Source organism: Macaca nemestrina, chromosome X (genome assembly GCF_043159975.1).
Source record: "Macaca nemestrina isolate mMacNem1 chromosome X, mMacNem.hap1, whole genome shotgun sequence".
Taxonomy (NCBI): Eukaryota; Metazoa; Chordata; class Mammalia; order Primates; family Cercopithecidae; genus Macaca; species Macaca nemestrina.
Window position 1 is genome coordinate 62,924,749 of NC_092145.1, and position 25,857 is coordinate 62,950,605.

The 25,857-nt window shown below is 33.4% G+C and overlaps 1 protein-coding gene across 4 annotated transcripts in view; it reads right to left on the bottom strand.

Moving 5' to 3' along the window:
* Nucleotides 1-25,857, bottom strand: part of LOC105487992 (protocadherin 11 X-linked) — a 789,315-nt gene that overhangs the window by 718,489 nt on the left and 44,969 nt on the right. For all 4 annotated transcript variants that reach the window (XM_011751645.2, XM_011751644.2, XM_011751643.2 and 1 more), the window contains exon 2: nt 20,082-20,665. In XM_011751645.2, coding sequence (XP_011749947.2) covers nt 20,082-20,621 — 540 coding nt within the window. In that variant the 5' untranslated portion in view covers nt 20,622-20,665. The remainder of the gene's footprint in view (nt 1-20,081; nt 20,666-25,857) is intronic.

Genomic DNA, 25,857 nt, shown 5'->3' on the forward strand with positions numbered 1-25,857 from the left:
GCTATGTTTTAGTGAAGAGACTGGCGGCATTTTGTCCCTGCCTTAGAGATATGTGGAACTTTGAATTTGAGAGAGATGATTTAGGGTATCTGGCAGAAGAAATTTCTAAGCAGCAAAGTGTTCAAGAAATGACTTGGGTACTGTTAAAAGCATTCAGTGTTATGTATTCACTACAATATGGTTTGGAACTTACAAAATTTGTGTCTAAAAGGAAAGCAGAGCATAAAAGTTTGGAAAAATTGCAGCCTGACAATGTGATTGAAAAGAGAAACCCATTTTCTGAGGAGAAATTCAAGCTGACTGCAAAAGTGTGCATAAGCAACAAGGAGCCAAATATCAATCAAGAAGACAATGGGGAAAACGACTCCAGGACACGTCAGCAGTCTTCATGGCAGCGTCTCCCATCACAAGTTGGGAGGCCTAGGAGAAAAAAAAATTGTTTCATGAGCTGGGACCAGGGCCTTGCTGCTTTGTGCAGTTTGGGGACTTGATGACCTACATCTCAGCCGCAGCTAAAAGTGTCTGATGTAGAGCTCAGACTGTTGCTTCAGAGGGTGGAAGTCCCAAGCCTTGGTGGCTTATATGTGGTGTTGGGCATGAGGGTGAACAGAAATCAAGAACTGAGGTTGGGGAATCTCCATCAAGATTTCAGAGGATGTATGGAAACAACTGGATGTCTAGGCAGAAGTATGCTACAGGGACAGAGCATTCATGGAGAACCTCTGCAAGGGCATGGCAGAAGGGAAATGTAGGGTGGGAGCCCCCACAAAGAATCCCCACTGGTGCACTATCTAGTGGAGCTGTGAGAAGAGGACCACTGTCCTCTAGACCCCAGAATGGTAGATCCATTGACAACTTACACCATGTGCCTGGAAAAGCCACAGACACTCAACACCAGCCTGTGAAATCAGCCAGGAGAGGGGCTATACCCTGCAAAGCCACAGGGGTGGAGCTGCCCAAGACCATGGGAACCTACCTCTTGCATGAGCATGACCTGGGTGTGAGACGTGGTGTCAAAGGAGATCATTTTTGAACTTTAAGATGTGACTGCCCTATTGGATTTCAGACTTTTACAGGTCCTGTAGCCCCTTTATTTTGGCCAATTTCTCCCATTTGGAATGGGTATATTTATCCAATGTTTGTACTCCCATTGTATCTAGAAAGTAACTAACTTGCTATTGATTTTATAGGCTCATAGGTGGAAGGGGCTTGCTTTGTCTCACATGAGACTTTGGACTTGGACTTTTGAGTTAATATTGAAATAAGACTTTGGGGGACAGCTGGGAAGCTATGATTGGCTTTAAAATGTGAGGACAAGAGTTTTGGGAGAGGCCAGGGGCAGAATAATATGGTTTGGCTGTGTCCCCACCCAAATTTCAAATTGCAGCTCCCATAATTCCCACGTGTCATGGGAGGAACCTGGTGTGAGGTAATTGAATCATGGAGGCATGTCTTTCCTGTGCTGTTCTTGTGACAGTGAATAATCTCATGAGATCTGATGGTTTTATAAAAGGGAGTTCCTCTGCACACGCTCTCTCTTGCCAGCCTCCATGTAAGACCTGCCTTTCTCCTCCTTTGCCTTGTGCCATGATTGTGAGGCCTCCCCAGCCACGTGGAACTGTGTGAGTCAATTAACCCTATTTTTCTTTATAAATTACCCAGTGTCAGGTATGTCTTTATTAGCAGCATGAGAACAGACTAATATAACCTAGGACAGAAATACTATTTGACCCAGCAATCCCATTGCTGGGTATATACGCAAGGGAATATACATTATTCTACTATACAGGTACATGCACGTGTATGTTCATTTCACCACTATTCACAATAGCAAAGATGTGGAATCAATCCAAATGCCAATCAATTATAGACTGGATAAAGAAAATGTGGTACATATACATAATGGAATACTCTGCAGCCATAAAAAGGAATGAGATCATGTCCTTTGCAGTGACACGGGTGGAGCTGGAAGCCATTATCCTCCGCAAACTAACACAGGAACAGAAAATCAAACACCACATGTTCTAACTTATAAGTGGGATTTGAACGATGTGAACGCATGGACACAGGGAGGGGAACACCACATACTGGGGCCAGTTAGGGAAGGAGAGCATCAGCTAACTAGCTAATGCATGCTGGGTTTAATACCTACATGATGGGTTGATAGGTGCAGCAAATCACCACGGAACACATTTATCTCTGTAATGAACTGCACATCCTGCACATGTACCCTGGAACTTAAAAATAATAATAAAAAGAGAAAACTACAAGCAAATATCTCTGATGACTATTAATGCAAAAATCCTCAACAAAATACTAGCAAACCAAATTCAACAGTACATTAGAAAGATCATTCATCATAACCAAGTGGGATTTACCCCTGGTAAACAAGGATGGTTCAACATATGCAAATCAATGTGAGACATCATCAACAGCATGAAGGACAAAAACCATATGATCATTTCAATTGATGCTGAAAAAGCATTTGATAAAATTCAACATCCCTTCATGACAAAAACCCTCTAAAAACTGGGGATAGAAGGACCATATCTAAATATAATTAAAGCCATATATGAAAGACCCACAGCTAGTATCATACTAAATGTGGAAAAATGGAAATTCTTCCCTCCAAGATCTGGAACATGACAAGGATGCCCACTGTCACCACTATTATTCAACATAGTACTGGTAGTCCTAGCTAGAGCCATCAGATAAGAGAAAGATATAAAGGTTATCCAAATTGGAAAGGAAGAATTCAAATTATGATTGTTTGCAGATAATATGATCTTATATTTGGAACAAACTAAAGACTCCACAAGAAAACTATTAGAACTGATAAACAATTTTAGTAAAGATGCAGGATCCAAAATCAACATACAAATGTCAATACCACTTCTATATGTCAACAGTGACCAATGTGACAAAGAATTTAAAAATTATTTCCATTTATAATAGCCACACAAAAAATTAAATACCTAGGAATTAACTTATCCAAAAAGTAAAAAATCTCAATCATGAAAACTATAAAACAGTGATGAAAGCAATTGAAGAGGGCACCAAAAAAGGTAAAAATATTCCATGTTCATAGATTAGAAGAATCAAAATTGCTAAAATGTCCATACTACTTAAAGCAATCTATAGGTTCAATGAATCCCAATAAAAATTCCAGTGATATTCTTCACAGAAATAGAAAAAAATCCTCAAATTTGTATAGAAACACACAAAAAAACCCAGTATAGACAAAGTTATCCTGAGCAAAAAGAACAAAACTGAAGGAATCACATTACCTGACTTCAAGTTATACTACAAGCTATAGTAACCAAAATGGCATGGTATTGGCATAAGAATAGACACATATACCAATGGAACAGAACAGACAACCCCGAAACAAATCCTCAGTATTACAGTGAAATAACATTTGACAAGGGTGCCAAAAACATACACTGGGGAAAATATAATCTCTTCAATAAATGGTGCTGGGAAAACCTGATATCCACATGCAGATGAATGAAATTAAACCCCTATCTCTCACCATATAGAAAAATCAAATCAAATTGGAGTAAATACTTAAATTTAAGATCTCAAGCTATTATACCATACAAGAAAACATTGGAAACAATCTCCAGGACGTTGGTCTGGGCAGAGATTTCTTGAGCAATATCCCACAAGCACAGGTAACTAAAGCAAAAATGGGCAAATGGGATCACAACAAGTTACAAAGCTCTGCACAGCAAAGGATACAATCAACAACAAAGTGAAGAGACAACCCACAGAATGGGAGAAAATATTGCAAACTATGCATCTGAAAAAGGATTAATAACCAGAAAATATAGGGAGCTCAAATCACTCTAGAGAAAAAGAAATCTAACATTGTAATAAAAAATAGGCAAAAGATTTGAATAGACATTTCTTGAAAGAAGATATACAAATGGCAAACAGGCATATGAAAAGATGTTTGACATCATTAATCATCAGAGAAATGCAAATCAAAACTACAATAAGATATCATTTCACCTCTGTTGAAATGGCTTTTATCCAAAAGACTGGTGGTGACAAATGTTGGTAATGATGTGGAGAAAAGGGAATCCTTGTACAGTGTTTGTGGGAATGTAAATTAGTACAATCACTTGGAGAACACTTTGGAGGTTCCTCAAAAAACTAAGAATTGAGCTACCATACAATCCAGCAATCCCACTGCTGGCTATATACACCAAAGAAAGGAGATAAGTATATCAAAGTGATATCTGCACTCCCAGGTTTTTTTGCAGCACTATTCACAGTAGCCAAGATTTGGAGCAACTGAAGTGTTCATCAACAGATGAATGGGTAAAGAAAATCTTGTACATACACAAAATGGAGTACTATTCAGAAAAGAGAATGAGATCCTGTAATTTGCAACAATGTGGATGGATGGATGGATCATTATGTTAATTGCAATAAGCCAGGCACAGAAAGAGAAACTTCACATGTTCTCACATATTTGTGGGAGCTAAAAATTTCAACAATTAAACTCATGAAGACAGAGAGTAGAAGGTGGTTACCAGAGGACTGGAAGGGTTGTTGGTAGGCAGGGGAGGTGGGGATGCTTAATGGGTACCAAAAAAGAAAGAATGAATAAGACCTAGTGTTTGCTAACACAACAGGGTGACTACAGTCAATAATAATTAAATCATATATTTTAAAATAACTAAAAGTATAATTGGATTGTTTGTAACACAAAGGATAAATGCTTGAGGGAATGGATGCCCCATTTACCACGATGTGATTATGACAATTGCATGTCTGTATCCATGTATTTCATGTACCCCATGAATATATACACCTACTATGTACTAACAAAAATTAAAAAGAAAAAAGAAAAAAGAAAATACATTAACAAATTTAAAAATACTATAAAATTCAAGAGCTAAGAACAATTTTTCATAAATCTATAACTAAAAATATTAGCTTAAAAAATGCTTGTAAGTAGTTCTATCATACACCACTATCAACTTTTGTGTCTCACTCATATAATGAATCTTCAATTAGTTTTTCCTTTGCCTAATTCCAGATGTCATTTTTTATCTTTTCTTATCCATTAACAATCAGAAAATAGTTTTTCTCAAAGTTTATTATTTTAACATTGCTAATAATTCTTACATAACTATGAAATCAAATTAGAAAAATAATGATTTTACTATTGAAAATAATAAAACTTCCTTTACTAGCTGAGGTTGAATCATTTATAATACATATACCAGTATACTCAAATGTATCAATTTTCTCATTCCAATTTTTTTATGCTAAGATTTGAAATTAGGTTGGCAAAACATTCATATTTGATTAACATAAATATTCTATTTATGAAGTGGGTTCATTACAGAAGATTTTGCTAGTGCTAATAACAAATATGTTTCCCATATATATAAAACAAAATTAATATTGAAAAACTTTTGTGCAGTTAGTGAAATGTAAATCTGACCCGAAATTAGAAGAAAACCACCTCAGGCTACTCTGTTTTATCATTTAGCACTGTGTTCCCTTTCAGTTGCACAGATAAGAAAGTAACTTCTACATTTACGATAAATTATAACATATTACGAATTTGTTAAAAGGCACTATTATGTCATAAAATATCTTTTTATCAAAGGACTTGATATATGTGCTAACACTATGTCACCTATGACCACTAAAGTATGAGTTGTTCAAATAGCATTTATTGTTTCAACATTTCTGAAATATTTTATCTGAAAATGCTCATCATTTGAAGGTTTTTGAAGCTTTTCAAGTCTGACTCCTTTTTGGAGTTAATACAATCTTTCTATAAAATACAAAATCCTCTCTTATGAATATGTGTAAGGATGGGCTAAAGCAATGGTTTTCTATTATTGAAATTCCTGGGGCTCCCACCCCAACCCGAGAAAACATTTGTCAAACTCTGGAGACATATTTGCTTGTCACAATTGGGCAAGAGAGTACCATTAAGATCTATTTGGTAGAGGCCAGAGATGCTGCTAAACTTCCTGTAATGCACAAGACAGCTCTCACACCACTCCACAAGGAAGAATTATCTAGCTTCCAATGTAAATAATGCCAAGGTTGAGAAGCCCTAGGCCAACACAATGAAAATTGCAATCCTAGAAGAAAAAGGCTAAATTGTACCCCAATAGAAATTTTACTCTGAAATCAGCATAACTGGAATTATAAATGTAGGGTCCAGCAAATAAACAGAAAAGAACATCTAATGGAGATTTGAGCTTATCTAATCCTATGAATAATTCTGGACAATTAAAAAATATTTTCTGAGAATCTTGAAATGCATTTGCTAAAGTAGATAATTTCTAGGAAGTATTTTTAAAGTATTTTGAAGGAAAATGAAATGTAGTGGGATGTAGTGGGAAGGAATGTGATTCATGAAATTTGATTATTAACTTCTGAATAATGAAGAATTGGCTATGCTTTCAAATAAATTAGCTATACATATTATGCTAAATTACTTTCAGGAACATAATAGCATGTACAAAGAATCCTGGATATTAAAGCACTGCTCAGGTGATAGACTTCGAAGTTATGTTTTTATTATCAAACACTAATAAAATCACAATATCTCAAAAATTTGACAACACTGGGATATATACATTGAAATATAGTGAACCCTATCAATGATAGTAGACTGTTAAACATTTGGTAAATACTGATTTTTAACTTCTGAAATAGACATTTTTCTATTATCAAAATCAAGTTTCTGATTTGGCAAACTACCATGTAGTGAAGGAAAAAATAATTAATATAAAGATAAGTCATGGACACAAAGAAGGGAACAACAGATATTTGGCCTACTTTAGGGTGGAGGGTGAGAACAGAGAGAGGAGCAGAAAACAATAAATATCACGTACTTACTTGTGTTAGTACCTAGGTGACGAATTAATCTGTACAACAAATCTCCAAGACAGGAGTTTACCTATAAAACAAACCTGCATGTGTACCCCTGAACCTAAAGTAAAAGTTTAAAAAAACTAAAAAATAAATAAATAGTAAAGTTAAGGAATCTAATAATAAGTAATTTGCATTTTCAACATCATTACTCTAAAATTGAATGTGGATTAGTAAAACATTAGATTATTAAGCTAACTGAACTCAATACCACATCTCATATTTAACTTGATTTTTATTATCACCATAATTATTTAGGTTTATAGCAATTGCTATTAACCCTATTGACTAGATACTTAAATTTAATTCAATTATTTTTATTAGGGACTATGCTAAAATATTCAAGCTATCTCTATGAATTAAAGGCAAGTTTCAAAATAAACACACTTGGAATGTTTTTAGTAATTCATAAAATCACTTCTTTTCATAAGTAATGTCATATAAAGAAATCAGTAATCCTGATATGTATAGTTGAATTGTAAAGTGGAAGTCTTCATCATATCAGGTTCAATGAGCCAATGCACGTAGAAATTTTTTTGTGGACCAAACTCATACTTATCTTTAAAAAAGTGATTAGTTCTGTTATAATAGGATACAGGCATTTAAGTCACCATCAGATGATACATGCTGCATATGAAATATATAATATCCAAAACACTGAATGAAAAATTTAGGGAAATGAATGAAGAAATCCAAAACATATGATTCAGAAATAATTAAACTGTTATGGGTGACAGCACATTTTGTAATGTTGATGAATGGAGACAAACAGCAAAATACAAATTTGATCACAAATTGATGATATCGATGATCTTCAAACCAGTAAAATAGGAAAGTATAACAAAAACAATTAGATTATTGGTGACACCATGTTTTGTAACGTAGATGAACAAAGAAAGACAACACTTGATCCTGCATCAATGGTATCAATTATCTTCAAGCCAGTATAATAGAAGACAGTATAAGCTGTTGTAAATATTTATGAAGAATATGTCCATGGAGATAAAGTCATAAGGAATCTTTTGTAAGATTCCTCTCTCACAAAAACCACTCAAAGCTTTGGCTCTACAATCTAAAACCTCATTTTGGAAAGCTGCTCAAGTGGTTCTGTATCTCGTCCTCTCTTCAGGCTATACTCAAATGGCCTGTAGACAAATGGTTATTTAGGGAAGTATGTGTAGAAAAGGAGAAACTCGGTCACACATTGAGCTTCTGAAAATTTTACTTGTTTAGTAACTTGGCAAGGCATTTAATCCCTCCTACATTTTGTGGATCAGTGCATAGAAGCAAATGACATAGTCTTCATCTATTTGAATAATGTCAAAGGAAATAGAAGTCTTATGTCCAAAAGTAACAGAATTCTAAATGCAATTATGCCTGTTTTCCATGCCTGTTTTTTTTGTGTGTGTGTAAAATTTAGCTTTAGAAAACACTACATTAGATGAACAATGCCAGCTCAGAAAAAAATTCACCCTATGTAAGTTTGATGACAGCATTTCTGCTGTTAAACAATTCTTCAGAAGCTAGTCTTTTGCCAATACAACCAAGTCAGCCTGAGAGTCGCTCTGCTAAATTAAAACAGAGTGAAGTTCAAGTTTGTCCAAGTAATAGTTGATCTCATTGATGCTGTGCAGAAGATGGCAGCTCTCTGGCTCAAGGTAGATCAGACCTTGAGAAGAAGGATGTAAAATGGAAAAGAAGGAACTATTGCAGAAATTTGGGGTTTTAAATATTGTGACTCTATATTCTGGTTGTCCCTGTTTAATTTAATGTCAAAATTGTCTTAAATTGCAGGATAAATGATATAGCCATTCCTAATATTATACAAGGCAAATAGATAACAAAAATTCATACGAGGATAAAATCGAGGTAAAAAAACATACAAAAAACATTGGGCCTGGTGGTGCTAACCTGTAGTCTCAGCTTCTCGGGAGGCCAAGGCAGGGGAATTGATTGAGCCCATGAGTTCAAGGCTGTAGCATGCCATGATTATGCCAGTGAAAAGCCTCTACACTCCAGCCTGGGCAGCACTGCGAGACCCTATCTCTACAATACGCACATACACACACACACACACACACACACACACACACACACAAGGGACACAAAGACAATTCATTATTTAAGCTACAAAATGAATCTGATCTGTACAGGTCAAACCATTTGTCCACTGCCTCTGTGAAAAATCATTTGAGAAAGTAATACTTAATAATAAATATTGCCTAAGCAGTCATTAAAATAAACAGTTATCTTTTTAAGAAGCAACTACTGATAACTGCAACTAGAAAAGCAAATACAATTATTCATGAAATAGCAATTGCTAACCATGTACAAAAGCATAGAGTTATGCAGTCAGTTATTTGTGAGGAAATAACAAAACTCTCAACATCACACTGTAAACACAAAATAGAAAAGCCACTGTCAGTAAAAAGAAGTGTCAATAATTCTTTGTGGCAATGCACCACAAATATGGGTTAGTAAACTATCACTAACTCTTTGAAATAATCACAAATTTAAGGAAGCTTAACAGCAGCAACAGATTAAACAACTATCAATGAGCTGTGTAGGAAGGCACATGGAGACACTTTAAAATAACTCTTGAGGTTACATAAAAACATAGTTTACGTTTACTTATAGCTGTATCTAATCTAATTAAGAACCTATTCCTTATGATGAAAAAAAGAAACAAAAATAATTGCTTCACTAAATTCCGTAGTTGCCTGGTAATAACAGGAGGTTATTTGGTAAAATGCCATTTTTTACATTAATCAATACCTAAATAAGACCAGTCACTATTTTGTGGTGTAAAACAGTAATGTAAAACATTATTTCAGAAAGAAATAATTTTTTTGCCTCACATCTTTATAGTCTAGATTGTAGAACACCAGACATAGTTACAACAAGATTACAATTTACAAAACATCCACAAAACAGTTGGAGAAAAATTTTAAAGTACTTAAATTTCCACTAGTATAATTATATTTGAGTAGAAAAATATAGCTTAAGAAGTCTTGTCTATTAGATAAATAATTAAAATCCAATTTCTAAGAGCTAAAGAGATTATCAGTTTTATTTAACTGGTTACCTTACATGTAAACTAGTTTTTTTGTGTGAGACCTCTAGCTATATGAAAATGCTTTCATTTTAGCAGTTAGGTATTTGATCTTAAACATATAGATAAACAGAGTATAATTAACCTCAAACTATAGGGAAAATAGATTATAGAAAAATGTTTAGAATCCTAAAAGCTACAGATGAATAAACAGGCGAGAAGCCAGCCAATGATTTTCCAATTTAGGGCCATATATCCATTCCCCAGTGAGTTCATTTTCATTTTTCCAGGCCCATGAGTACTTCTAGTTAACAAGGTGCATTCCTATACCATTACTATGGTTTCCAAAAGATTAAACATTGATAGCATGGTCATTGTTACTTTTTCAACATGGAGATTTCTATATAGGGTTTGGAATCTAGGAAAATGATGTGTTTGATGGGGGTAATAAAGGTATCTGTGACTGATCCCTTATGAACCTTTCCTCACAGCAAAATTAAAAAATTTAAATGCCTCCTGAAACATATAGAATCTGTTAAATACTTACATCCTCCAAGCAAAAGCAGTATGAAACCACTAAAGAAAATGAAATAACCAGCATCAGAATCTTATTATATTGTATATTCAAACAATGTAAGCAGCCTTCATTTTATATTTACTTATTTATTGAAGGTAGTCTAATGAGAGTTAATTGAATATTCATTAGTTTGTAACTAAGCATGATCATATTCTTTGGCTTTTTGATATCTGCATGCAATCTAAAATTCATCCATATAATCATTCAGTGACTTAAAGCACTCTGTTCGACTAAAAGTAATCTATAAAGTCTTAAACTTCTTAATTTATTTATAATCCATTAAATTGTTTCTCTAGAATTCATGCATCCAGACCGTAGAGGCAGTATATGATTATGTACAACACCACTTTGTTCTTCTGTTAACCATCTACTTCATTATTTTCATTACTGACAGCAAAGCTCTCCTTGTTCCACTGTCCTTAGGATGCAGGCTATTTATTCTGCTATATTTCCCTGGTCAAACTATTTTAAATGAATTCTTCTAAACAAACTCTTGTCCTCAGAGGATATCTTGGCTCTCTTATAAGCCAGAAAAACATACTAGTATCCAGGAAAAGCTTGTTATAGCAAATCATCTGCTTGAAAAATGATATTTTAAAATCTATTAGAATAATTAAAAATAAAAATGTTCAAGTATGTTATTACATACCTGTTCTACAAAATCTACTGGAAAAAAAAGTTGTGATTGTCTTAGAAAAGGGATAGGAAAATAAGTTCTCAGCTTGAAAAAAGAAAAGACAAGAGAGGAATCTTTTTTAAAAAAATAAGGACATATGAATGAGATGTAAATAAAGCAATTCCAGACGGTAGAGGCACTATACGAGAAAGTACTCATATTAGCAGTATCACTGTCATATGGAGGGCCAGGAGGAGACAAAGACAAATGAAGAGGAGACATTCGATTCAAGAGATAAGCCGAAGAGGGTAAATGGAAGACTTAAAACAAAACAAAACAAAACAAAAACTGAACTAGGTCCAGAAAAAAATGTGGAGCCAGTGGCATTGATCAAGAAATAGATTAATGTCATATTTTTCTCTGTATACATACATAAAATATGTATGGAAAACTAAGTTTAAGTCGTAAAATAGGCTTTTTAAGGAGTATAAAGCATCAACTCTTAGAAAAATTGTGAAAGACTATAATTAACCTCGATCTACAGAGTAAAACCCATAACTATTGTTTATGGAACAGTTTTCTTCAGGGTACTCAGCAAACTTTATAGATTATACTTATATCATTAGCTTTTATAATATCCCTGCATGCTACATAAGGATAATTTTAATTTTCTCTATTATATAGGAGAGGAATTGGAGGCATAGATAACAAGTTTGAGAATTAAGATAATAGAAAGACTTAGGTAATTACCACAACTAGCACAAGAATTACCATTGTCATCAAAAGGTTTTATTTCTAGTCTCAAAATAATTGTGCAGATAAATGTTGGCAAAAAGTATTACTGCCGTAATTGCAGACCTAGCAACAAAATAAAATATCATAAGTTAATGAGAGTTCTTGGTGAAAATCTACTAAAAATAGATTTAAAATTTTAACTTTTCTGAGACAATAAACCTTTAAATAATTCAATTTTCTTAATGGCAGCATGATGAATTTAAGATAAAATATTCTTTTAACATAATAACTATGGCCAGGTGCGATGGCTCATGCCTGTAACCCCAACATTTCAGGAGGCAGAGGCGGGAGGATCACTGGAGATCAGGAGTTTGAGACCACCCTGGCCAAAATGGTAAAACCCTGTCTCTACTAAAAACACAACAACAACAAAAATTAGCCAAGCATGGTGGCGGACATCTATAGTCCCAGCTACTCGGGAGGCTGAGGCAGGAGAACCAACTTAACCCAGGAGGTGGAGGTTGCAGTAAGCTGAGATTGTTCCACTGCACTCCAGCCTTAGTGACAGAGCAAGGCTCTGTCTCAAAAAAAAAAATAAATAAATAAATAAATAAAAAGAAAAAGAAAAAAGGTATCTATATAATATATAGATATAGATATACAAACACATGTATATATCAAATAAATATGCTTTCCTCTTTACTATCATTAGAGCAAAAATATAATCCCGATAATGCCTGTTATTAATCTCCTTGGGGACACTGACTGTTTTCCAAACCCATTTTTTATCCCTCAAGACTTTGTACATTGGGCACTCATTAAATATGTGTTAAATTTAGATTACTGGAATTAGACTAAGATATTAGTTAGCAGTCAGTTATCGTTACATCTAGACAAAATTTAATAGAACAGCTTTTCATTCTTTGGAATTTCACTTCATTGTACTGAAGAAGCTTAAAATGATGAACTTCTATACATAAAATAAGTAAAAGGATGAGAAATATTCATGATAATACCCTATGTAAAATAAAATTCCGGATTAAGTGAGACGGCAAAGACAAATGTAAATTAGGTTAGATAATCCAAAACTTCATTTTATGATACTCAACTTTTAAAATCCTTTGTTTTGTTTAATGAAACAAAATTCACACTTACTTTGCAAAATAGGTCTTTTTTATTTTTATTTTTAAATTAATTAATTAATTAATTAATTATTTTTTTGAGATGGAGTCTCACTCTGTCACCCAGGCTGGAGTGCAGTGGCACGATCTTGGCTCACTGCAAACTCTCCTGCCCGGTTTCAAGCAATTCTCCTGCCTCAGCCTCCCAAGTAGCTGTGATTACAGGCGCCTGCCACTGCGCCCAGCTAATTTTTGTATTTTCAGTAGAGATGGGGTTTCACTATCTTGGCCACGCTGGTTTTGAACTGCTGACCTTGTGATCCACCTTCCTCGGCCTCTCAAAGTGCTGGGATTACAGGTGTGAGCCACTGCGCCCGGCGGCAAAATAGGTCTTTTAAAATATGTTTCCTATATATGACGTTATACTACTTTCCTCAGTTTACCAGCAAGCATAGAGATATGTGCATGCAGCAATTAAAACATGCTATCACTAAATATTCTCCCAATGTATAAAGAATAAGCAATAGGTTTCTTATGATTGTTCACCTAGAATTACCTCTTCTATTTCAAAGGAAATAAAAAATAGATGACTCACGATATTTTTATAGTTTTAATTGCTAAAACGTGTGTGTCCACTGTATTCTATTTTGATGCCCTTAGTGCTCTAGTAATAGATATTTAACATTTTATGGATAAAACACTTTATTACCTATTGGTAGAATAGATTGGTGAAGATATAATTTGTGAGAGCAAAAGACCAATGAATAAAGGACATTTCAAAAATAATTAAGAAAATTAAGTTCTGTGTTATTTAATTAAATTAAACTCAATATTTTCCTTCCCCCAGTAACATCTACCTGCACTAGGAAACTGAAAGACACTTGAACAACAATCTACTAAAATTTAATTTGTGGTCAAAGCAATTTATTTGGTCTATTATGCTACTAGATTATTTAATTATTCATTCTTGATTAGTTTTGTGAAGATGACTGTAGACTGATAAATACAAAGGGAGAATATTAATTTCTTGAGTATTTGATTTTTAAGTGAGAATTAGTTTTCATCTGTACTTTATAGTCTTTGCTAAAGAAAAATTCCATCAAAAACTGGTCCAAACTCATACTCTGGTAAAATCATGAAGATAGATACATTATTTTATAGATAAAACTCAAACAAACTCAGAAAGTTTTCTGCAGAATGACCTTATTGCTTTTATCATCACTTCTCATACAAGGTGTCATCACCTCTGATACAGAAATCTTACCAATCCATCAATTTTTGTGATCTAAGATGGAAAGATCATACTTCGGTTCAGTAAGTGTCTCCACAGCAGTGTTGTTATATAATCAATATAAATCAGTGTCGACAGCAAGAATAATTTATGCCAAGAAAACTACCCACATTGGGATATTTATTATCTTAGATTATTAGCATTGATCAAAATTATTAAAGCCAATTTGATCTGTATAATACAACCTCATGTTTTCATTACAGAATTCTATACCAATTAATTTTGTCTTGTATAAATATGTTTTTATTTTAGGATTTAAGTCATTTCCTTTGGCAGGAATAATATTAAGTTCAAATTTATTTTTATTTAGATACAGTAGACAATGAAATAAGAGATCAATAAATCTGTACCTAATAACATAAAATTTAGTGGTGCTTTTTATAGTTAGTTGGTAATATTAAGAGGCATGATGTAAGTAAATCATTCAGATTTGGAAACACATTTGTTCTTCAGAGCCTCAATTTATAAATTCTAGAATTGAACTATTTACAACGTACAACTTATGTTCCATAAATGTCCATCCATACTGTGGGATTATTAATAACAGATGTATTTAACAAAAGGCATTAGTGGATGTTGAATACTAACCAAGACTCTGATACTAGTAATGAAGTCAAAAGTTACTTAATCCTATTAGTGTCACACTCTCATTTATTTAAGACCTGACAGCATTAATAAAGATTCATTTGTGAAGACAATGAGTTTTATGTTGTCATTTTTTCCCCACTGGAAGTGTACTTTGATAATAACCCCAGCTTTCAGAAATCTCATAGTCATTAGCATTTGATTGTCATCACTTTTGCTTTTTAACACTAGATCAAAAATATTAATATGCAAATTACAGAATTCAGAGAGTATAAAATCAAGTAATCTTAAAGCTGAAATGGAGAAATTTTAAGTGAAACTTCATTTTATATTTGAAAAAATGAGGAAATCATTATAATCAAACTCTTCTGAGTCTCTTAGAGGCAAATAAACTAAGTTTTCTAAAATTGTTACACTCATTGTTATAGTATATTCTCTCTGCACTGACATTCATGAATCTTTACTCACTTCTGATGTTACACATCACTTTGAGTTATGGTTACATAACGTTAAAAATGTTAATTTCTTCAGAACAACAAAGTTTGCTTGCTCTTTGTCTTCACAACGTATTATTTGATGCCTTGTTCTCGGCAATTTAAATCAAGATTTCTAAATCTTGTGGTAGATGCGATTTTTCACAATTTAGATTTTCTAACCCCAGATCTCAAAAAAAACTGACTCTAATTTTAGTTTCATAAATCCAGTCCAACTCTTGATCAATGGGGAAGATGTTTTCTTAAAATGGAACCAAGGGCCCAAACATCTTGGCTATATTAAAAGACTACCCCAGATTAAATGATCTTTTGAGATTCATGGAAAAGATGAGGATGCCTTATGGGATGGGTAGAAACAAGGGAAGGCTTTGAGTAGGATCACTAATCTGAGAAAAAGTTGATCATCATGTTCTGTCAATACAAACTGTCATCCTTTGAAACACTGTCATGACTTCCTTAAGGAAATCAATCAGCACACTATCACTGGGCTAGTATAGAAATGTGACTGTTGATATATGCCAGGGAAGATGGAAATTTGAAGTAGAAAATAAAAATAACTGTAACATCATCATATAAACTAATTTCCACTGAATTCCTACCATGAGAAAAGAAGGAAGTCCCTGTGGTTTATATACATATTCTGAGTCAGACTGGGTGCTTGAGGGATGTTTCTATTTGTGAAAATGTTGGCTTTCCTGTCAAAAAATACTTACAATATTTTAAAAGCTTTATAAATAACAAGCCATCTGAATTAAAAAGTGAAAGTTAAAGAGATCCTGTGATTTCCTACTCCTGACCAACAGTTCTTTCAAATACTGCAATGTGTAGTATGATGTGTGTGAGTATGTAAATAGCTATATGTATATAGGGAATTAGCATTGCAGTATGACTTTACTTGAAAGAGAGAAAAGAGAAGGTTTCAAATCTGGATTCTTTTTTAAGTGGCAACTATTAATAACATCAAGAACTCTTATAGATGATTTTTTTTTCTTTAGAGAGTAACATGATCCATTAAAAAGTTGAAAATCTCATCAAAGTCACATATATAAGTTTTATTTTTACTTATTTTTTAAACAAGCAGAATTACTTGGTAATTACTTCATTCCTCCACTTTTTCCTTTTTAAATTTTATTTATTTTTTGAGACAGATTATCTCACTGTTGCCCACGCTGGATTGCAATGGGGCAATCTTGGCTCACTGCAACCTCTGCCTCCTGAATTCAAGCGATTCTCCTCCCTCAGCCTCCCGCCACCACGTTCAGCTAATTTTTTTTTTTTTTTTTTTTTTTTTTTTTTTTTTTTTTTTTTTTTTGTAGAGACAGGGTTTCACTATATTGGCCGGGCTGGTCTCAAACTCCTGACCTCCACCCGCCTCAGCCTCCCAAAGTGCTGGGATTACAGGTATGAGCCACTGCACCCAGCCCTTTTTCTTTCTTTCATTCTTCTCCTTTTGTATCATGAATCTGCAGTGATCCTGCTCTGAAGGTCATCTATCCATCTACAATCTGTCTGTTGATTAGGAGTCAGGAACTGCATTCTGGTTCCTACCTCTATCATTTACCAGTCACATGATGATAAGCATAATACATATCACCCTGAAACTCATTTTCCAAATATTTAAAATGTGAAATAATACTTTCCCTGTTTGTGCCAAGGTATACTGAAACTCATAAAAAGGTAAGCTAAATTAATATATGTATATATTAGTTTTAGAAATAAATATTCTAAATCTTATGAAATTTCATACTACATACATTTTAAACATTTAATAAATATTTTCTGCCAATGTCTTTAATTTCAGTTAATTAATATCAAATAGTCAATAGTAGGACCCCTTCCTGTATAAATTGATCTATTTAAATATTTAAATTGACCTTTTTTCCTAGAATTTTTCTCTATATTTCTCCCTTCTCTCCCTTTGCTATTTGAACTATTCAAATACATTTTATATTAGCCTAGCTAGGATAAACTGTGATTTTGCTATTCTTGTCTATTCAACAAAAGTAGAGCAAATTAATATTAATTAAATTCTCATCCTATTCCGCAGGACAAAGGGTCTTTTAAAAGAAATTATTATGGTTGGCCTACTTATTTCACATTGTAAAATTTACGAAAGTTTATGGATAAATCAAAACATGCTTCTTTTCTCTCTTTTTCTTTAACTCTCCTTTCCCATAGCATATATGCCACTTTCAAGACAGGGCCTTTTTGCAAGTCAAAGTGCATTCAGTAAAAGTCACCCATGTCATGGCCCTCTGCATGCCTGGAGCTATGCTTTGTGTTCCACTCTCATTAGTTTTAACAAGCAGTCAAAACAGTATTTGTCCACGGGGCCATACAAATGCCCCAGTACTTTAGCCACATCATATAGTTACTTTAGGCTTATCACATGTTCTAAAACAGAAAGAGATTTTAGAGCATTTCTAAGACTCATCTAAGAACCTGTAGTGAGACTTTTTGTCATTTGCTGACAATCTTTCAAAGAATGTCAAATGAAGGCACATTTTAACAAAGCTAAAATTATGCCAGCAGGCTTATTTGTTTTATCTGAATTAGTTAAGCAGCTTTCAAGTCAAATCAGAAATTTCTTGGAAGTTCATTAAGCTTCCCTAAGGGAGACATGACAAAATTATTCCTTGAATAAACCACCACATTTTAAAACAACACATTTGTCAATATGGTCAGTTGAAGAGACCCTATTGCTAATATCCAATTTAAACTTGGTAAGGTCTCATTTTGATTTTACCTATTAATTTTTATTGTCCAAATAAACTTTTTATTTATTTAGGCTGTGCTGTGCAATATGATAACCACTAACCACATGTGGCTATTAAAATTAAAATGGAATTAATTAAGCATTTAGTTCCTCAGTAGCAATAGCTACTAAGTACTTTCAAGGACTATAGCCATGTGTGACTAGTGGCTACTGTGTTGTATCACAGATTATAAAACTACCACCCTTGCAGAAAATTCTGTTGTGGAATGTTGCTTTAGAGAGAGACTATCCACTCCGCTACTCAATTTATTATTTCAAGTGATAAACCTCACATTTCTATAAGTAGTTGAGTGTTTTAAAGCAGCTTCAAAAATCTTCTATGCAGGTATATCTACTCCATACTAAGTGCTTATTTTTCCCAATTCTGCCCCTATGATAATTATCATCCCCATATTATGACTGAAGAAATTAAAGGTCAAAAAGATTAAGCTGAAAGTAGCATGTCTGGTAAGAGGTAAGCACAAAACTGTGATCCATATCTGTCTGACTCCTGAATATTTTTCCATTTCATCAGATTAGGAGATGTCATTGCGGGAACTTCACCCCAAAGTGCTCATTTAAAAATCATCTGATTTTTAGTTTTTTTCAGGAACCTCCAAACTGTTCTCCATAGTGGTTGTACTAATTTACATTCCCACCAATAGCATAGAAGGGTTCCCTTCTTTCCAAATCCTTCTCTTTCTGCTTTTCACTTCATATACTCAAACATATTTGCATTTCACTGAAATTTGCTCAAGAGGTCTGTAGCCTCCCATTTCTGAATGAATTTACTAACAAATATATCTTTACAATAGATCAGCATCAGTTGAGCAATGTTCCCACATTATATATCCTCTAGGTCAAAACCTTCAGATGATATATATCAGAATGTCTTATTTATATGTTTTGGGGCATATTTTTAACACTAGTTATTATGTAGACCATAGTTTGGCAGAATATTTATAAAAGTGTGAAAATCCCCTGAACATATCTATGTGAAACATGTACATTTGTTATTTCATTAACATATATTTTCCAAGATCATTCAAGTGCATTGTACTATTTCACATACCCCAATCTGAGTTATCTATTACTTTTTATACCATATAAGTGAGTAAAAAGAATTGATCATTAACTTGATAAAGGTGGCCCCTCTGCACATATTTTGAAGAATACCAAATATTCAATCTATTCTTCTCTCTACCTTCTCCATCCTAAGACCTAAATCAAGCCAGGATAGGTTATTCAAATCAACTGATTGAATCTTTTTTGTTAAAAGGCTTACTTACCCTTTACAACAAATGAACACTCTGTTTTCAAATAATAGTTAAAATAATGAAAATATTTAACATTAACAGAACATTGACTAAAATTTAATCTCAATTTGATGATTCAGGATATGCTAAAGACCTTGCTTTGCCTTGAAATCCTCATGAAAAATATTTATCTATATATGTTCAGAAACGCTAGTAATAAATTAAATTGTTCTAGTCACTTGTCAAGTAGATTTATTTGGCACCATATCGAATGGCAAGATAAAATTTTTGTATCTAAAGTAATCACTAGGAAAAATTGACAGTCAGATTTCTGGATTCATTCTTAATGATTTGCTTATGTCAAGTTTTTGGCAGAAGCATGACTGGACAGATTAAAAGAATGAAGCTGGGCAAACTACTGATTTGTAAATAGCAGGGCTGACCTCCTTGTCTGATCCCTTCATAGATTAATGGAAACACAACTGTTTGAAAATGAATATACATACCATGAAAATTCATAATTCTCATGTAATTGAAAAAACTGCATTGATGAATTTTCTCCACTATGCTTTAAATTACATAAATTTTGAAAAATTGGGGTGATGGCTTATTCAAAATTTGAAATACATTAATATTTTTACTCTTTAAAAAATGAGACATCTTTAACAAAGCGATTTTAAAACGCACCTTAATTAGCTCGTAGTTTTGAACTCCGTTTATTCCTACGTCAGGATCAATGGCCGCTGGGAGAGTATATTTAGAGTTTATAGCCGAGTTCTCTGGAATTGATATGTTGATAACCGTTGTTGGGAACAATGGTGCATTATCATTTATATCTTCTATCAGAAAACGTATCTTAACCAGTCTAAATATTTCATCCGGCAAAATGGCAACCTCCACTTCATAAAAGCATTGCTCATCCGTTGGGATACCAACACATAATTTCTCACGATCAATGCGAGCGCCAGTAGTGAAGATCTCACCAGTACCCTCTTCAATTCGAATCAGTGGCACATCTCCGGTCTTGTACACTAGCTTGAACTGCATAGCAGATGATAAGGACTTGTTTGAAACCAGCGACAAGTTAAGGTCTTTTAACAAGTCGCCTATCAGGACGTTTTCTGGCATTTCTTCCCGGATGGTGTAGTTCTTCTCCTGGGCGCCAGAGTGGAACACCACGCATGCTAGGAGGACCGCGAATATGTACGTCCCGGACAACAAGTCCATAACAGGCCCACTTCTTACAGTTGGTCGTGTTAACCCTCACAGCACTGACCAAGAGGAGAGAGAGAAGAGGGAGAATAAATTATTAAGAAGTCAACCCTAAACATGCATGTTAACAACAGTTGTTTTAAATTAAAATCACTAAATGAGATGTTAGCATAATTGAGACTCTGTTAGTGATAAATTTGTTTTGAATCAAATATTATGAATTTGTACAGTAAGAATAAAGATAACTAAAGTATAAAATAAGATAACTAAGATAAAAGTGAAATGAAATAAGATAACTAAAGTATAAAAAATGACACAGAATACCTATAAAAGTGTCCACCATTGATAAATATATAAAAGATAATACTTTAATATACCAAGATAGTTAGAGAATACAAATAATTAAAATATTTAATTCAACAGTTAAGGGAAAATAACGGGTATTTGTTACAAATCACAAAATATAATCTTTATTCTTTGTTATAATATGGGTTTAAAATGCAATTATTCTCTTGGCAATGAATAATTTATACAATAGTCCATTTCTTCAGCTCTGGGCATCAAAGTGAAAAAAAATTTGAGCTGGATAAAAGGAGACAAATAATTATTATAAAGGAGGGACTAAGAAAGCTTGATTTGAAGAAGAGAAGTTTGGGAGAGGAGAGGTGTTGATGTGACAAATGCCTAAACATTGTAACAACTATCATGTGCAAAGGGGATTAGAGGTTTTTTCTTTGGATAAGAAAAACAAGAATAGCTATTAATATAAAGTACAGGTAAGCGACTTTCAGATTGACATAACTGCTTATTAAAGGATTCTGAAAAAAAAATACATTTCAGGATATTTCAGGAGTGTATTCCATATCTTTGGAGGTACTGCACCACCAGATTAGATCTACTATATTTGCTTTAGATATATAGATATGGTAGATGACGTCCAAACATTCAATGGGAGAGTTAGACTAGAAGACATCCCAACCCTGAGAATTTATGTTTATAGAACGCAGAAGGTAGTTCATATAAAAATGGGTTTTCACATCTACAGACTAACAGGAATTACACAACTTCAAGGAAGAGCTTGAGTAGGGCTTGAAAATAAGAAAGGCATTTAAAAACAGTACCGAGTTGAAAGTGAGTCAAAAATCAATCTCTCTTGCTACTTCTCCCTATCATTTTTCACTCACTGAAAGCTTTAAAATTATTTCAGTTCTTCAACTCTTCTGACAAAATTCAAAGAGGAATTTTGATTTTCTTAAAATCTGCAAATTTTTTCTTCAGTTTCCTTTCGTAATTCTCAATTCTTATTCTCTATTTTATTTAATATATTCTCAAGTTTATATATTAAATATCTTTTAATCTCTAGTATAATTAAACATTCTAATGTGCTTCTTCTGGATGGTATTTGTAAATGATATGTAAACAGAATTAAATTTGCATCACACTGAGCTAAAGCCTATCAGATGTTATACTTTTATAACTAAATGAAAGTTAATCCAACTATTAAGGTATTTAGCAGTTTTGAAAACTCAGTGGTCAGATGGTTACTTAAAATTCCATTCCAGAAATGTATTAATGCATATATGTATCCAATTAAGGAATTTCTCAATATTTATTGGTATTTGATAACAACAACAAGTTTTAGTAATTGTTCTAAAAACAGGAGGACTACAGGATATAAATAAGTTGTTATGGATATTGTGCTCTGATTATGCCAAGCAACATGTTATATGAAATAACTGTCCCATTGCATAGCTGCACATCTGCATTTTTAAAAATATGCATATGCCAATGTTGGAAGACACAAAATTGGAAAAAAAGAAATCTTCCTATTTATAATCAATAATCAAATAAATGCATCTGTTGCAACAATTGAGATAGTTTGGGTCGGGAGTAGACTTTAAACATCTCATTAATTTTTATCACAAAATTTGAAAATATATGTTATGAATCCAACGACTTTCCTGTGTTGAGCATTTGGTATCATATATAAAATACGTTAGTTATGATAGTGAGTAATGCTAGAGCTGAAGACATTCTTTATCCTAGTAAAGAACACAAAAACACTGTTGCCTGTGGTATAGTATTTTTAGTATCATTTGTACAATGATGTGCATTGGGATTACATAATATAAAAGCTTGCTCAAAATTCAGTCTTGGGAATTTTTGGTTTTATACTCTGTTATGAAAGTGAGATTTAAAATACCCCATTGATACTACCAGCTAATATGCACACATATATGTGTTCTATATGCTGTGAATCTAGCATATATAAGAAGTTTTGGATGTTTATGTGATTTTATAAATGTCATGCAAACATAAGCAGAAATAAAAATGGGGCAGTGACAAATGGAATTAAAACTATAGCTCTGTTCTTATCTTACCCTTAGGTATTACACATTATTACAACTGGCAGAAGAATACTACAGACTGTTTTTAAAAACACTGCAGGATATTCTCACTTATAAGTGGGAGTTAAATGATGAGAACTCATGGACATATACAGGGGAACAACACACACTGGGGCCTACTGGAGGTTGGAAGATGGGAGGAGGGAGAGGATCCGGAAAAATAACTAATGGGTACTAGGCTTAATACCTGGGTGATGAAATAATCTGTACAACAAACCTCCATGGCACAAGTTTACTTATATAAACCTGCAAATGTACCCCTGAACTCAGAATAAAAGTTAAATTAAAAAAAATGAGATAAAACAACCTTGAATTCCTGGATACCAACCCTCCAAAAAAAAAAAAAGAAAAGAAAAACAAAATAAACAAATAAAAGCATTGCATGCATGCTGCAATATTTCTACACAACAGAAACAATTAATGGAGCAATCTAGTTCCAAGAAGTCACCCTTTCCCAATCCATTCTAAATCTGTTCTACTCTATTTTTTATTTATTTTTTTATTATACTTTAAGTTCTAGGGTACATGTGCACAACGTGCAGGTTTGTTACATATGAATACATGTGCCACGTTGGTATGCTGCACCCATTAACTCGTCATTTACATTGGGTATATCTCCTAATGCTATCCCTCCCCCCACCCCCACCCCATGACAGGCCCCGGTGTGTGATGTTCCCCATCCTGTGTCCAAGTGTTCTCATTGTTCAATTCCCACCTATGAGTGACAACATGTGGTGTTTGGTTTTCTGTCCTTGCGATAGTTTGCTCAGAATGATGGTTTCCAGTTTCATCCATGTCCTTACAAAGGACATGAACTCATGCTTTTTTATGGCTGCACAGTATTCCATGGTGTATATGTGCCACATTTTCTTAATCCAGTCTATCATTGATGGACATTTGGGTTGGTTCCAAGTCTTTGCTATTGTGAACAGTGCCACAATAAACATATGTGTGCATGTGTCTTTATAGCAGCATGATTTATAATCCTTTGGGTATATACCCAGTAATGGGATGGCTGGTTCAAATGGTATTTCTAGTTCTAGATCCTTGAGGAATTGCCACACTGTCTTCCACAATACCGTCATCATAAAAAAATTTTAAAATATGTTTCATAACTGGAAATTCATTCAGTGGTTTTAAAAATGGGGAAGAAATATTGAGAAAAAACTACCATTTCTAAAGCTTAAGTGAACATATATGTTGCCAACCTAGAAGGAATATTCACCCTCTAGTTAATAAAGAGTTTGAGATGAAATGAATTCATGTAGGTTTAGTCACTTATTCAACAAATACTTATTAAGCAATTTTTTATGTCAAGCACAGTTCTAGACACTGAAGGTACATCAGTGAACAAAACAGTTTATATTTGATAATATATTCTAGTATGTCTTTAATTCAGAGTTCAAATACTGTATAATTAACTCATCTCTGCTTCTACCAGGATATGAACATGCATGTTTAAGTAACATCAATCTCCAGATTTTGATTTCAACCCTCACATTTACCACTTGAAACTTTATTATATTTAAAATTAAGAGTTTTCTTTGAAAATGCTGAGTTTAATTCTTTGAATGAACAGTACAGAAATTTAGCTACTAAATATGGATATAAATAATCACTGCTGAGTCTTATGGAAGCATGGTACATTTAACTCAGATATCCAGGGAAAATATGCCTACATACATATCTTAACACATGTAAATTACATTCTAATTTTTCTGTCTCTCTTGAAAAATGTGACTAGATAACCTTAAATTTCTTTACCCTTCTCCTACAACCCACTCCTACTATAGATTAATGTTAGTTTGGAAATTGATAAAGGAAACAACACAAAAGAAGACAAAGAACTAACATTTTTGACAAATTCCAGCAGTACCCATGCTATTTAAGTGATGCCCTTTATCAGCAAGACATCATGGTTGGGTAAGCAATAATTGTATTTAGAGGTACACAATAATGACAATTAGAGAGAGCAAAATCAGAAATAAAATAAGCATCTCTGAAAATTTAGAGATATATAAAGCAAAAATGGAAGTTCATTTTATTATTTCTGAGTAAGTAAGGGAGCTATGCATCTACTATATGCAATTCTAGAAATTTCAAACCACACCACACAATTAATGTTCAAATGCTTTGTCAGAAGAATTTCAAGGCATAATTTCCTTGAGTTTTTAAAAACTTCTTCTTCATTATAGTGCTGGCTTCATTTGTAATATATTTAAATGAATTCTATGTGAATGACTGGATTATGTGCTACAACAACAAATACATGAGTGAATGGTTTATATGCTACAATTTTTGTACAATTTCTACAGTAGTACAAATTTAAGTATTACATGAAGATAAGAAATATCTATATGCTGCCTATTATCCTAACTCCACTTAGATCTCATCATTCCAATTATTTCAGTGTTTCATGAAGTCAAAAATACACCATTTAACGGCTATAATATATTAGGTAGTCACTACTGTGTTCTTGGTCTCACATACAAGCAAAACTTCTTTCACAGCCTGGGTAAACAATAAGGTAGTTCTTGAGGTTGACAGTAATCTAGAACATTGCAAGAAAAGTAACCACATTGGGAGAAAGACAAATTGGAGCAACTGATAACCTAATATTTTCAGAGGAACTGACCACAGCAATCAAAGGGGGGCAAGGGCATTGGCCGTCCAAATTTCTGTAACTATTTCCTCTGTATTCTGAAACTTGAGATGTCAAAATAAAAAATTTAATAAGGCACACTAATTATATAAGACTGGTTCATTAAGTTTTATTCCATAAAGAGCTTGCTTATTGTACTTATTGCACATGTCTAATTTTTCACATTTGGTCTAATCTTCTC